The sequence below is a fragment of the Chiloscyllium plagiosum genome, unplaced genomic scaffold (assembly GCF_037043375.1).
Source record: "Chiloscyllium plagiosum isolate Xiang-an unplaced genomic scaffold, Cpla_swu_hap1 HiC_scaffold_53X, whole genome shotgun sequence".
Classification (NCBI taxonomy): domain Eukaryota; kingdom Metazoa; phylum Chordata; class Chondrichthyes; order Orectolobiformes; family Hemiscylliidae; genus Chiloscyllium; species Chiloscyllium plagiosum.
Genome location: NW_028270191.1, coordinates 14,377,758 through 14,392,651, shown reverse-complemented (window position 1 = coordinate 14,392,651; position 14,894 = coordinate 14,377,758). Strand labels below are relative to the sequence as shown.

Below are 14,894 nucleotides of genomic sequence, written 5' to 3'. Positions count from 1 at the left end.
GTCTGAAATCTTGGTCAAAGAGGTAAACTTTTAAGGAGCCTCTGAAGGGGGAGAGGGGGTTTTAGTGCTAGAAGCCTAGGCAGCTGAAGTGGACTGAAACTTGAGTTGAAGGGATTTCTTGACATTGTTTCTAAATAAACTGAGATGTATCTTTGTTTATTCCCTTCAGCTCATCCTCGATTTTACAACCAGCTGTTTGCAGGACTGGATCATCATTCCTTGGTTGGTCGTTATATAACAGAAACCCTGAATACAAGCCAGTGAGCAACATTTACTGATGGTCCAATCCAAGCACTTGCAGGGGTATTCTAAACAATGCCATTTGATTAGAAATTGGAGAACAAAGCCCCCCCTTTTTTTTTTTTTTCTTTTGGGTTTCCTTTGACCCACCCCCTTGCCCTCCAGCTGAGGTGTCTCTAGGTTTGTGCCAATGTTAAGGTGCACGTTGGATTCTCTTTCTCTTCTATTGGGTTCATACAGATACAAGTCATACATCCCCATTTTCCTTATATGGTGGTATTGTAGAATATTGTCAGCCGTGGCTCAGTTGCTAGCACTCTATCATTTCCACTGGGGGTAGTGTGCTGGAAATCATGCCTCTGCTATTCCTGAGGTTGCCACACAAGTTCAAGATTTTCTGCAAATATGCAGAATTCTCCAAGTTCCCTGTATTTTTAGACCCAGGATAACAGCATAGTCCAAGGTCCTGTACTTAATGAGAATGACTGCCTATTTATTTCAAACAAATAGATTGTAGCTATAAGTAAACAATTATGAACTATTCCACATAAGCTTTCTAACAGTTAAGTCTCTAGCCTGCTGTATAAAATTGTGCATTCTCATGACTTGTTGCTGTATGCTCCTGCTTTCATACAAGTAAGGCAAAATAAACTGGTTTTCTGCAGGCTCTAGGTAATTTTCTTCTGAGACCTCCCATAGTCCGAAGGCTTCTGGCTATCATTCATATCCACAAGCTGTTCAGCTTCTTGGGAACCAATCACAATTGTTGATGGGCAGAAGCCTTTGCCACTGACAAATGGTTACTCTACAGCCTAATCAGTTGTCTGTTGCTGGCCTGATCTCATTTTGTATGCATCCCTTAATGCCAGTTATTTTTAACCCCCCCCCCCCCCCCCCCCAACGAAGAAACAACAGTGTAAACAGCACTTACGTTACGTCCTAGTTTGCTTTTCAAAAGTGCAGCCATTCTTTCCACTGTCCTTTTCCCATTTCAGACCACAATCAAAAATACCAAAGAGAAAAAGTATTCCGAATTCTCTCTTCTGAAGCACAAAACTGTGGGTACTAGGGTCGTCAGGGAAACCAGGGACTCCCACTTTACAAAAATCTGGGCTGACGCTTCAGTGTTACACTGAGGGAGTACTATTTTGAGAGAGCGCGCAGTGGAGCTATTCTAGCCAATATTCATCCCTGAACTAATATTACAAGAAACAGTTCGGTCATTATCGCATTGTTGTAAGAATTTGCTGAGTTTCCTGCCTTTACAATGGTGACCACACTTACAAAAGTATTCTACCGGCTGAAAGGTGACTTTCGTCTATGTATTTTTTTTGTATTTTATTTTATTTATTTTGTTAGTGGGCCTGCATTTATGCTCATCCCTGTTTGCCCAAAGGTCAGTTAAGAGTTAAACATTGTTGTGGATCTGGAGTTGTGTAGGCCAGATTGGGTCAGGAGGCAGATTTCCTACCCTAAAGGACATTCTGGGGCTGAAACGTGCTGCAGAAATGCAAGTCTATCTTTTTAAAATTTGATTTGTCATTATCTCTAAAGCACGTTTGAGGACTTGCAAACACTGACACATTTGGGTTGTAGTCATTTCTATTAAACAAATTAAATAAGATGGTTAAAACCTTCCATGAGAGAGAGGTCCCATTATTCTCCTGTCAAGGACTCCTTCAGGTATCCCAAGTGGTGCCTTGATTGTTTTTCCTCAGCAGGACTGTATGATTGTTCCCCAAAGTGTTCCAGTGCATTCTGCAAAATATGGCATTACATAGCAGCATACACTGCCCTACTTCTGTGTAGACGATTGACGTGCACTATTGTTAATGCTGAGGTTTTTGCTACCATTTGTTGTGCAGACCTTTTGTGGTGGCTTTATGACAATGCAGACATTCCACACATGTGTCCATCTGGTTCTGTCATGGTCAAAAACCCATATAGGTACAATAGAACAGGAACTTTTATGTGGTTATCCATTTTAAAAGCATCCTGTGCGTATAATGTCTACACTTGTGCCCTCCTGGCACAGTATGGCCAAATGGCACCCTGAGGGCAAGTTTGCACTTTGTCCAGCAAAAACCCTCCTATAAGAGTTCTTGTTTATCCGGTCTCCATGCTCATGTTTCCCTCTTGAGAATTACGTGTTTGGAAATTGAACCTTTTCAATAGAAAGGGGCACACTGAGATCCTGTCTCCTCCTTTTTAATGGCTTTCCACCCCAACTTACCCCACCACCACCACCTCTCCTCTGATCTACCCATTTGAGTTAATCTTCTGCATTCAGTTCTCCACTAATATAATTCCATGAATGTTTCAGTCTCCAATTCCCACTTCTGCACAGGAAGCCCTGAACTACCTGAAATGTTCAGTCATCCTTGTTTTAGATTTGAAGGGGCCTTGTTTGACATTTTCTGCTCTTGGTTGTGATGAATTATTGGTGTTAAGAAAAAGCAATATTGGGATCCCAGTAGGACAATTTCAGCACTGGGTTAGATGCAGGGTAATGCGCCCCTACTTTTTATTTTTAAACTGGAAGCAAAGCTCCCTGTCTATGGTCCCCATCAACATTCCCAGGAGAGGGACAGCATGGGGTTAGATATAGAGTAAAGCGCACTCATACTATCCTGTCAACTTGCTCTGTTCCACCTTCAGAAAAACACTTTCCAGGCTGAATCTGAAGTTGGCCAATATGGGATGTTAATGGAAAACTGCAATGGGACTTTGTGCCTACTGGCAGTTTTCAATCCTAAAACGGAATATCAGTGAGTACTGAACCCAAATGTTTGGTTGAGGGTGCCTAGTATATTTTCTGCTATTGTTTGTGACCAACTGAGTATTATTTCAGTCAAATGGCCTGCATACCTGCTGTCTGGACTTGTAGATAAGGAATGGCCACTTGACTGAGGTGCTGCTGGTGCCTCAAGTCTTGCAAAGGTCTTCTGTCAAGGTTAATGTGGGCAGTTTTGGCATTTGCCTCCCTGACTGGGCTGTTAAGTAATATTAGTCTTGCAGTTTCGGATTTGGTACCAGCACTCTGTATTGATTGCGAAACAAAATGCTGGAAAATCTCAGCAGGTCTGGCTGCATCCGTGAAGAGAAAGGAGTGAACATTTCCAGTCCATCAAAGGGTCCCTGGACCTGAAATATGAACTCTGATTTTCTCTCCACACATGCTGCCAGACCTGCTGAGATTTTCCAGCATTTTTGTTTCGCAATCAGTCTGCACTTTTTTTCTACTGGGTATAGATTGTTCTTTCTATCATGCTACCACTCTTCCCATCCTTTGTCTTGTGATGTTTTTTTCTTCTTCCCCACTCCCTCCTATACCATTGCCTGTTGTCTTCTCTCCTGCTTCTCTCTTGCCTTGCTGCCTTCATTCTTTCATTGGAATGACTTGCACTCATTTCATGCTTCTTTCTCTTCTTCTTTTCCCCCTTCTTCCCCTACCCTGAAACACTCTCGCCCGCAGATACACCTATGAGATTGCACCAGTTTTTGTACTGATGGAGGAAGTGGTGTTGAAGAAGCTTCGTGCATTTGTTGGATGGGAGTGTGGCGATGGAATCTTTTGCCCAGGTTAGTGCCACAACTCGAGGAATTTGGCCTACAGTCAGATTGGGTGTCTTTTTAAATTTTAAATCCCAATTTTTCAATGTTTCTTCTCCCATGTGGATAACATGCCATCCTTGTCCAATGTTCTATGCAGCAAGCTGTGGAATATAGGAAGTAGGAGGAGGCGATTTGGCCCCTTTTTAAGTCTGCAGCACCATTTCACATGATAATGGCTGTCATCTACCTCACTGCCATTTTCCCACACTGTCCCCATCGGCCTGTGTATGCCTCAATATGTAAAAAATCTATCCATTTGTGTCTTGTGTGTTCTCTATGACTGAGCTCCCACAATCCTGAGGCAAGGGTTTCCAAAAATTCTGTACCTGTTGAGTGAAAAAGATTCTCCTTCTCCCTCCTTGGTGAAAGAATCCAAAATCAAATGGCCATTTTATATAAAATTTGCAGTTTGTTGTGAACGAGCAAAACCGTTCCAAAACGCTTGGTATGTCCAGAGTGTCCCTAAGACCAGAGTTTAGTAGAGATTTAGTGCAAGTGGAAAATAATTCTCCGACTCCTTCCACCCAATGACTTCAAATCTGTGTCCATTAGTCACTGACTTCCTAAAGAAATTTATGTTCTTCCTATCCAGACCCATTGTGATTTTAATATACCCTCCATAAGATCCCTCTGCCTCATCTGTTCCAAATGCATAAACCCCAGCCATTCCTGATGACTTCGAGTTCTCTGGTCCTGGTGACATTCTGAAATCTCCCTTTAACCTCTCGAGTGGATCAGGTCCTTCCTGTAATAGTAACTGGCCTACAATGACTTTCTCCCTTCCTCTTTTCTTGGTTGAATCCAGGAAATTTTAGCAAGCCATAACCAGTGCCTCTACAAATGAGAAGCTGGAGTAGGCCACCCAAACCTGCTCCACTAGTCAATAAGATCATGACTGATCTGATCAATCCATGTTCCTGCATACTTCCAATAACTTTTTTTTTCACCTTTTTTTTTTTTTCCCCTCCCCTTCTTACCAAGAACCCATCCACCCCTGTCTTTCAAAATATTTGAAGATTCTCTTCCTCAGAAGCTGGTGGAAGTAGAGAGCGAAGTCTTCTGAGGACAAAATAATATTCTTATCCGTCTTAAATGGGCAATCCCTTTATTTTAACCCTGTGATACCTGAGCTCTAGTTTCTCCCACAAGAGGAAATATCCTCTTCACTTTCACCCTCTCAAGACTCCTGAGGATAAGGTCCACTAGCTCTACAGCTTCCACGTTTTGTTGTGGGTTCCCTTGCTTTGTTTGCCCTCCCCTAGCTGCATTAGTTTCTGCTTCTCTGGATTGAATTCCAATGGCCACTTTTCTCTCCACCTTTCATTGATGTCTTCCTCCAGTTGATAGCTTTCTCCTTTGCTATTAACCATGCAGTCAATTTTTGTTGCATTCGGAAACACATCTACACATAATGATTAGAGATTTAAGTGGAGGTGATATGAAGAAGGACTAATTATCCTTTTGGTTCCTTTAGCTGAGCCTGCCTTGAATCTAACTTTCACTTGAATTGCTTGAGCTATTCACTTTCTGAACTGTCTGCCATGTATGCTCTTGTCAAAAACCTTAGTAAAATCCATACAGCTGACAGAAAACATGTGAACCTTATCAACCATCCTTGTTTTTGCCCTTTAAAATGTTAAGTTCAATTAGTCAGACACCACCTTTCCTCTGTCTCCAAATGATTTCTGCTGCCTGTAGTTTGCCATGACAGAATTTTTAGGTTGACTGGCCTATGATTCCTTCCTCCCTTGTGTTACAGTCCTCTCTGGCACTGTGCCCATGTTGGACAATGGTCAGTTACTTCCTCCCCCTCTTTTTAGCAGTCTGGGATACATTTTCAGTGTGGGACTAGAGGTTCATCCATGTTCAAAGATCCACAACTTTTTTTTTTTTTTGATGCTTCCCACCTCACTATGCTATTTATTATTTCACACTTGCTGCTAACCAAGTCTGCTTTGTCCCCTCCATTGTGAACTTGGACTAGTCGTGAAGAGCCTTACTCGCATCATTCACAAGTGTGTTTTGGTCCCTAATGGGCTCTACCACTGCCTTTAGTTCTCATCCTGAACTTTTGTTCTACCTCACTGGGGCAGTGCACTGGAAGTTAAGCCTTGCAATTTCTGGAGTTGCCACTAAAGTTAAAGTTTATAGAAAATATTGTATGTACATCTATGAAAAGAAATGTGGGTATGGGCAGAGGAAAGACTGGGAAAGCAGTTCAGTGCTAGGTTTGCTGAAATGGTTCTTGCGCTGATTAGAACGCTACTTCTTTATCTTCCTTCTCCAATACTTCCTCTTGTTTGTATGAGGTACAGAGTAGCTACTTCCCACTTGTTAAAGATCTTTTGATGTACCAGTTAAAAGTTACAGCTTGCAGCAATTGGGAAGGGAAAAGAAATTGACAGTCTTCAGGCATGAGGATGGATTTCTTCTTAACAGTTCCTAAAACACAGCTCTATGGTTTATGGACCAGGCCAGACCACCTCAAAACATTTCAAGAAAGTAGCCCAGACCCTAACTTTGCTCATTGTTTTAAGCAGGTGTAACGCAGATATTACAGGAGGGATGCTGCTGGTCAAACCACTTAGTTTCAAACAATACAAAATTTATTTACAAGATTACCAAATGAAATACCAACAAAAGAGAACAGAATATAGAATAACTTAATCTATCTGAAATCCGAATAGATTATCCCAACTTAATTATGCTGTTCCCAATACTTGTATCAATCCCCATAAACACCCCTTGGCCCAAAAGATAAGATCAAACACGGGGGAGGGAGGGGGAAGGGGGAGATTTGTGAGATTCAGCATGAACACTACCTTCCATGTAGCTGTTTCCTGGATCAGCAGCCTCAAACTGACTGCCTGCTTTGTGAACAGCCAAACTCCTGAAACCAAACCAAACCAGAGACGAGCTGAGCTAGGAGAACTGGCCACTTTCCTTTAGTTGTGCAAGTGTTTTTTTTTTAAAAACTCGAGCCTTTTGTGTGAGGCAATATCTGTTAGTTATAATCAAACTGGCCCTAAAAACCATCCAAGCCAGACTTTTCGGAATCGCTGTTTTTATAACCTCTCTGGAGAGGGAAAAAACCCAAGGACAGCATAACCTTGTTAAAGGAGCAGTATCATCACAACTCTCTTTAGAGTTTTGTAACAGTGATTAGAGAAATTGGTAACGGTGAATTTATTAACAATATTTTGGAATGATTCTTCTATCCACAGGAGGCTCTATGTCCAATATGTACGCTATGAATTTGGCCAGGTACAAGCTCTTCCCTGAAATTAAAAAATGTGGCCTATGGGAGATGCCGAGATTGGCCGTCTTCACCTCTGAAGAAGTGAGTTCTTTAGGGATTGACTTGTAGCTTGGTCTGTTTCTATGGCCTTTTTTAAAACAAAAAATGAAATGATTTTTGTCATTTAATTAGCCTCTGAAATAAATCTTTGTTTTCTCCTTAACATTCCTTCTTGCAGTCTGCAACCTAAACCTCTCCAGAACTTTAATACTGTTCCACCCCTGGAAAAAGCCTCACTCGCCTCCATCTTGAGTGCGTGATGTCTTTCTCACAATATTTTGTTTTGTCTATATCTCTCCTATCTTGCACTGTAAGCTGAGTGTAAGTCCTCTGAGCTGTACTATCAATATGATCTTGGCTGATCTACTACATTAACTCCACTTTGTCTCCCCTTCAAATTGTTACATGTCATGAGTGACCAATGATCTCAACCTTGAATATATTCTATAATGGAGCATTTACAATCCCAGGGGATAGACCAATCCAAAAATTCACAACCCTTTTCAGTGAAGATATTTGTCTTGATCTCAGTCCTCAGTGAGTGCCTTTTTCTCAATCCCCCTGTTCAGTGATGTTATTACAAATCTCTGGAGCAGGTGGAACTTCTTCCTCTGGCACCCTTGATGCATAGCTCCAGTAACAACCCAGTTTACATCTCTACTTTGGACTAGAGCTTCTTCAGCTCTCCTCAAATGTCATTGAGTTCCATTGTGGATCTGCTCCCTCCTGCTCTAAGCCTGCCCGATTCCAGCAATGAAGTGCATTCCTTTTGTGCTGGTAGCTGGCAAATTACAGCTTCTCATCGCTGAAGCGGTGATCAGTACCTGTCTCCCTGATAGCATCTCCTCTTTTTTTGTCTGTGTGTCTGTGTGTCTGTGTGTCTGTGTGTCTGTGTGTCTGTGTGTCTGTGTGTCTGTGTGTCTGTGTGTCTGTGTGTCTGTGTGTCTGTGTGTCTGTGTGTCTGTGTGTCTTCCTACCGATCAAAGTTATGTGCTGTCCGTCATCGCAGCCAACTGTAAGTTTTCTATTGCACCCAATGGGTGTGACTGCCTTCTAAAACAGAACTGTCCAGATGTGTCTTCCATTAACACCGTGTCTGATGCCCCACAATATCTGCAAATTATATTCTAGCTCAGCAACTCTGAGCCCAAATTTCCTTGGCTACAGGCCTCCTCAGTAGATAGGGGGTCATGCTTTCCACAAATTTTGTGATGTTCCACTTATGGTACACCAACTGATGTCTATCAATTGATTTTTATTGATTTTAAATAGCTTTTAATTCAGTGAAGTATACCAAACTTTTTTTTACCAACACCTTTATGAGCTGGTATGCTTGATAACCCAACACAAATTATATGCCTCAAATACCCTGAAGTGTTCTATATTGTTTTCTGTCCAATTATGATAGTGTTTTTAAAAATATTTACCTCAATGCAATCAAACTTGTTCAATCGAATGGCCACATGAAATATCGACAGGTTTGTCAATTTTTCCTCAAATACTGCAATCTACTGCGACATCCAAGTAGTCAGTTGAGGTGCAACTGAGAAGGCTCTCTGCTGGTAAGTATCTTATAACAATGCAATGCCTGAAAGCAAAAAGTATAACTGTATACCCTCTGCATTAAATTTATTTGTTTTTACATTGTTTATGTGGATCTTGTGATTATCTGGAATATTTGACCAATTGGCGCGCTCCTCGTCCCATATGTGCCAAATAATTTTACTGCAATATCCAGTTCACTTCCTAGATTAGAGATAAGCCCCCTTTCGCTGCTCCAAGTGTTTTGAATAAGAATACAAAGCAACCCCTCTCTCGCTTTGCATCAAATTCCTGACGTTTTTTCCCTTTTTACAAAACTCTTTTAATCAGTCCCTGTTCTTCTTCCTTCTGAATTTTTGAAGGATAGCCCTCCCTTCTTTTATAATATCTTGGGCAAAGTGCCCTGCACCTCAGTGAACACTGCACAGCCTTCCTTCACCAAGGTTTGTTCTCTAATCAGCCTCTGATCTCCTCCAATGACCTTTTTTTTTGCCATTAATATTCCTTTTAGCAGACCTTTTTTGTTTTATGCCATCATGCTGAAAACTGCATAAAATAATGAACTGGTATGATTTCCTTCATTCCCAGTGCCATTATTCTGTGACTAAAGGAGCTGCATTCCAGGGTCTGGGTACAGACAATGTCTATTTGGTAAAAGCTGATCAACGGTGAGTCACTGGTGTGGTGTTAGCTTTTAAGTAACTATATCCCTCCTAAGGATCTAAACAAGAACTTGTACGTTTTACACAAAAATGTCTCAAAGCATCTCTCAGAAGTGCTATAGCTCTCGGAGAAAGAAAATATCAGGAGAAATGACTTGCAGCTTGGTCAAAGGGAAGCCATCTCCTTCCGGGATTGATTTCTCTTAGGATCTCTTTGTGGAGCTCCTTCCATATGTTTTAAAACCAAAATTTGGTGGTTGTCGTCGTCGTCCCTCCCTCCCTTCCTCCCCCGCCACAACCTTGGTGTTCTCCTGCACTGCTGTGCTATTCCCAACTTCTACTTTTTTTTTTGTTTTTCTGGGGATGTGTCCCAAGCTCCAAACTTCAGTGGGTCTTTCATTACCTGCTGAAGTCTGACTGCAACAGAACACTTGAAACCACCATGCTCATTGCAAATTTAAGATTTTGTTAGGAAGTCTCCTGTACTGTACTCTTACAGAGATGACCTATTCCTTTTTCAAGTGGTCTCATGAAGAAAAGTTCAATAGGAAGGTGAGAGACAGACAGTTATGTGATGGTAATATCACTGGTCTAGTAATCCAGAGGCCCAGACTAATGCTCTTCAAATACCATCATGACTGCTAATGGATTTTAAATTTCTATAATTAAAGGTTACTCTGATAGTTGTCACCAACTATCACCAAGTATTGTAAAAACGCAGCTTGGTACTCATTTCCTTTTGAGAAGGAAATCTGCCATCCTTACCTGGTCTGGCCTACATGTGATTCCAGTCCTACAGCAATGAGGTTGACTGTTAACTTCCCTCTGAAATGTTCTAACAAGCCATTCTGTTCAAAGGCTTTTGGGAGCGGGCAATAGCGTGCGTGCGTCTGTGTGTCTGTGTCTGTGTCACGGGCTTAAGCATCAGAATCTGCAAATCAGTGAGGGAGTGTCATATTTCCAGGGGTACCACCTTTCAGACCTACAATGAGGTTGCAGCCTCCATCTCTTGCTGGTTTATGTAGAAGATTACTGTTTTGAGCAAGGGAGGCCTCCCATGACATTGCGCACAATGTTCATTCCTCCATCAGCAGCACGTATGCATTATCTGGTCCTTGTCTAAATAGTTATTTGTCCTCCATTCCCTTTTGAGGGCAGAATGGGACCTTGGCTTCATGTCCCATGTGAACGATTGAATCTGACAACAATGCACCAGAATAACAGCATAGATTGTGTGCTCCAGATTCCAAAATGGTTCTTAAACACAATGATTTGTGAAGGCATGTGTGCTATCTACGGAGTCTTGTCTTGTATCTCTAACTATTTCATTTGAGGAAATGGCGTGTTATGCAATGTTTACTCCAGTACTTTTAGTATTGTCATTTGGTAGTACAAATTAGAGTATTGCTTGGAATAAATCCACTTTTTTTTTTTGTCTTGCATGTGTCAAGACACTTGTGACAATGCCAAGGTGATGGAAGAACATCTTATACTGTTTGAGAAGAGTGGTTGGTTGGAAATTGGACTCTGGTAGAGATGATTGGGAGACTGTGTACCTGTTAATGCTGGCTCACTGTTACCCGCTAAGCTTGTTGGTGTGGGAGGTCTGTATCATTCTTTAAAAATGTTTTTTCATGTGTTAACATTTGAATAGGGGCAAGATGATTCCAGAAGAACTGGAAAAGCAGATTTCTGCAGCCAAGTCCAAGGTATGTACCACTTGCATTAAATGGGCAATGCTAGTTTTTGTTTTGGTGTCTTGATTTCTCCCTGCCCCATTTTCCCCTGTTTCCTGACGTCTGGGTTCCACATATCTTGCCCAATTAGTCCAACTCATTGGGTGAATGTAGAGGGAATTCTGTCCCACCCATGAGCATTGAAGCCAGTAGTGATAACCCTATGACTCCAGCACAGACTAGGGGACATGATTATGTGGGACCCTGAATTGCAGAGTTCTCCTTCCTTCTGTAATCTTATGAAGATGTGGGTGTACTGCAGTTTTAAGAGTAAAAGCTAGCAGTGACGGCACAAAGTGTTCTCAAATAAGATAGAATGGAAATATGTGGTTCAGCTACTGGGGTAGCTAGTTGCCTGGAGACCGAAACAGATTTGAATTAGGCCAATCAGTTTAAATATACCCCAAAACAAACACTAACTCTAATCCAGTTTGGATTTGGTATATTGGCCATCTTTTAAAAGCCAATGACGCCAATCTGATGCTTTGGGGGGGGGGGGTATAACACTAGGGTAAATTGAACAGTTGGGAGGAGAACTGCCAAGCCAATGACATCTGCACACTGTCCAGAAAAATAGCTCTTAAAGGTATCTTTTATCGATCAGTAACCTGTGAAGGAGAATCCCCAAGAAGAAAAGACGACAGGAATACGGAGAAAACTGAAAGCTGCCTGGTTTTGAGAAGAAACTTTTTTTATTTTGTAAATCTTTTAATCAGGGGTTTTATCGGGCTAGTATTGTAGAAGGGGGAAGGTAAAAGATAGGTGAGAGGAAGGAGTTGTAAACACTAATTATTCTCTGTTATACATTCAGAAACTTGTTAATTTTTACTTCTTTGTCTCTTGAATTTTCACAGGTTATTGTATGAGAAAAATCTTGTTGCTGGTTTAAATTAAGCAGGAGAGTTTACCCTGTGTCATAATAGTTACAATTGAACAAATTTCCTCTTCAGTGGCATTTTTATTCTTTCTGTTAATCCATTTTTTCTGATGTCCAGTGGGAGTTTACCACAGATGATTGGAGTGCGGAGACTCTGAGGCGCTGACATCAATGATTAGTAGGGCTCCTATAGCGACCACTGAAACATGACTTGCGCTCTGTGGGTGGGCGGTTTTTATGTCCAGCTGTTTCTCTGGTATTATGAAATTCACCCAGCCACGTTAGTGGGGGACACTACAGTTGCAGGGACCCCTGTGTTTGACAAGCCACTGCTACTCTAAGGCAACTCACCCAATACTCTTTTTTTCTGGTTTTAGGGAGCAGTTCCATTCCTTGTGAGTGCTACAGCTGGAACAACTGTCTTTGGAGCATTTGATCCCCTGCCGGAAATTGCTGATGTCTGTGAAAATTATGGAATCTGGCTTCATGTTGATGTAAGTTGGATGATGGATCCAGTGATTATAGCTGGATGATCATTCAATATTTCTGGTATTTGAGTGAATTTTGAACAGTCATGTTCTCTGTCTGATCAGCCTGATATTTACCAGTTGTCTTTTGTCAGGGGTCTTTGACCAAATCTCCTGGGTGAGGGGAGTTCGTGGGTTTTGCTCCATAAATGTTGCCAGCAAAATCAATTTGTGGATTTTTCAGTTGGAAGTAATGGGAAAATAGAGCCTCTGCCTAAGTAAGGGGGACAAATAGATGCCAGGATAATGTATTATTGACTTGACATCTAAGGAGCATTGGGCACAAGTAGTGGGCATGCACTCTTGGCCATTAAGTGTTGCAATAGGGCGCAGTAGCTGTGGGATGTGGCAGATATTAAAGGTTTAACTGGCTGATTTTTGCCTATTGCGAGAATGAAAGCAATAAGTGCAAACCTCTCCCCGACCTAAAAAATGTTTGGCTGGCACTTCTACTTAAGCTCTTGTGCGGCTGCTGCAATGATTTTCTTTTCCTTTTTACTCCCCTGTCCCCATAACTCGAGCAAATATTTCTTTGTCCATACTTTTAGATCCATTGCAACTGCCTCAGTGAAGTCTTTTTGCTAATGCAAGGCTTAAAATGTTCTAAAGCTCTACAACCTTCACACTTGCTGATCTCTCTATTGACTTCGTATACACTTACTACTTCAGCTGCATCTTTTGAGCAGAATATGGAGGTTGTGATCAAATTATCCATGTAACTTGAAGACTCTGCTATATTTCTCTCCAGTTGTCATCCTCTGATGCCATTAATACTTAGCTAACACTGAGAAACTTCTTTGCAAATTTTCTGAAGAAACTTCTGCTTTAGTCTGGGGTGGACTGGTTGAGGAATGCTAATATGGATCGACTGAGGATCGACTGAAGATCCACTGGTTTGTTTTTTCTCCAAAAATAATTGTAGCTGTATGCTCAAAATATTTCTGATCAACCTATTGAGATGTCTCTCTTTGACATGAGTCTTTCAACCCAGGCCTTCTAGTCCAGAGGTTGAACGAGTCTAAATTTTATTTCTGTCTATTTCATAAAAAGGTTTACTCCTAGCATAGAAACTGGCAGTACTCTGAAACTGCAGTACGCCATTTCATATGGAATTGCAACTTGTGTTGTTTATTACCTGCTTTATTTTTTTTTTACTGCTTTCATAATCTTTAATCTTGCATTGATCAGCACTACTTGGTGAATAAAGGAATACTTTAAACAATTTGTTCTGCAGCCTTGAGTTGAAGTGCAGGTACTCTCCAAACTTACACCTAACCCAACAGCTGCAGTTTTGGTCTGTCTGCTCAGTCAAGAGGTATAAGCAACAACTTGAACCAAAGGCTCTATTTATTTGAATTTGAATATTTAAAACTCTGGGAGGATATCAGTGCCATTGGCTGGGCCCATCCCTCATTGCTGTTCAGAAGGTTGTGCTGAGCTGTCTTCAGATATGCCCACTATACTGGTTGGGAGGGAGTCTCAGAATGTTGACTGACTGGGAGCCAACAGTGGTTCATTGGATGCTGGTGTGGCTTGCTGCGCCAGTGTTTAATTCCCTAGCTGCCTTTGAGAGGGTAATGTGATGCTGCCTTGAACCACTACAGTCCATGTCTTGTAGCTGGACCCACAATGCCTTTCAGGAGGCAATATCAGGATCTTGACCCAGCAACAGTGAAGGATATTTCAGTCAGGTTGGTGAGTGACTTGGAAGGGAGCTTGCAGATGGCAGTGTTCCTATCTATCTGTTGCCCTTTTCCTTTTTAACATGGTGGTTACCGTGAGTCTGAAAGGTGCTGTTTCAGGATTTAGTTCCAAGCAAACCAGTCCTGTTGACCTTGTAAAGTGCTTCTTACTAACATTTTGGAGGCTAGTGCATCATTGGGAGAACTGTCTAAAACTTTGTATCATCGATAGTCACCGGTAAGGTGCCGGAAGACTGGAGGTTGGCTAACATGGTGCCACTGTTTGCTTAAGAAAGGTGGTAAGGACAAGCCAGGGAACTATAGACCAGTGAGCCTGATGGTGGTGGGCAAGTTGTTGGAGGGAATCCAGAGGGACAGGATGTGCATGTATTTGGAAAGGCAAGGACTGATTAGGGGTCGTCAACATGGCTTTGTTTGTGGGAAATCATGTCTCTCAAACTTGATTGTTCCTACTTCAAAGAAACTGAGGATTGATGAGGGCAGAGCATTAGATGTGATCTATGTAGACTTCAGTAAGGTGTTTGATAAGGTTCCCCATGGGAGACTGGTTAGCTAGATTAGATCTCACTGAATACAGGGAGAACTAGCCATTTGGATACAGAACAGGCTCAAAGGTAGAAGGCAGAGGGTGGTGGTGGAGGCCTGTGACCAGTGGCGTGACAGTGGTGCAGGGTTCACTACTTTTTGTCATTTA

General features: G+C 41.8%; 1 protein-coding gene across 2 annotated transcripts in view; it reads left to right on the top strand.

Moving 5' to 3' along the window:
• Positions 1-14,894, top strand: part of csad (cysteine sulfinic acid decarboxylase) — a 47,735-nt gene that overhangs the window by 14,751 nt on the left and 18,090 nt on the right. For both annotated transcript variants that reach the window (XM_043682011.2, XM_087985448.1), the window contains 6 exons: positions 170-260; positions 3,716-3,822; positions 7,080-7,195; positions 9,284-9,363; positions 11,012-11,066; positions 12,348-12,464. In XM_043682011.2, coding sequence (XP_043537946.1) covers positions 170-260; positions 3,716-3,822; positions 7,080-7,195; positions 9,284-9,363; positions 11,012-11,066; positions 12,348-12,464 — 566 coding nt within the window. The remainder of the gene's footprint in view (positions 1-169; positions 261-3,715; positions 3,823-7,079; positions 7,196-9,283; positions 9,364-11,011; positions 11,067-12,347; positions 12,465-14,894) is intronic.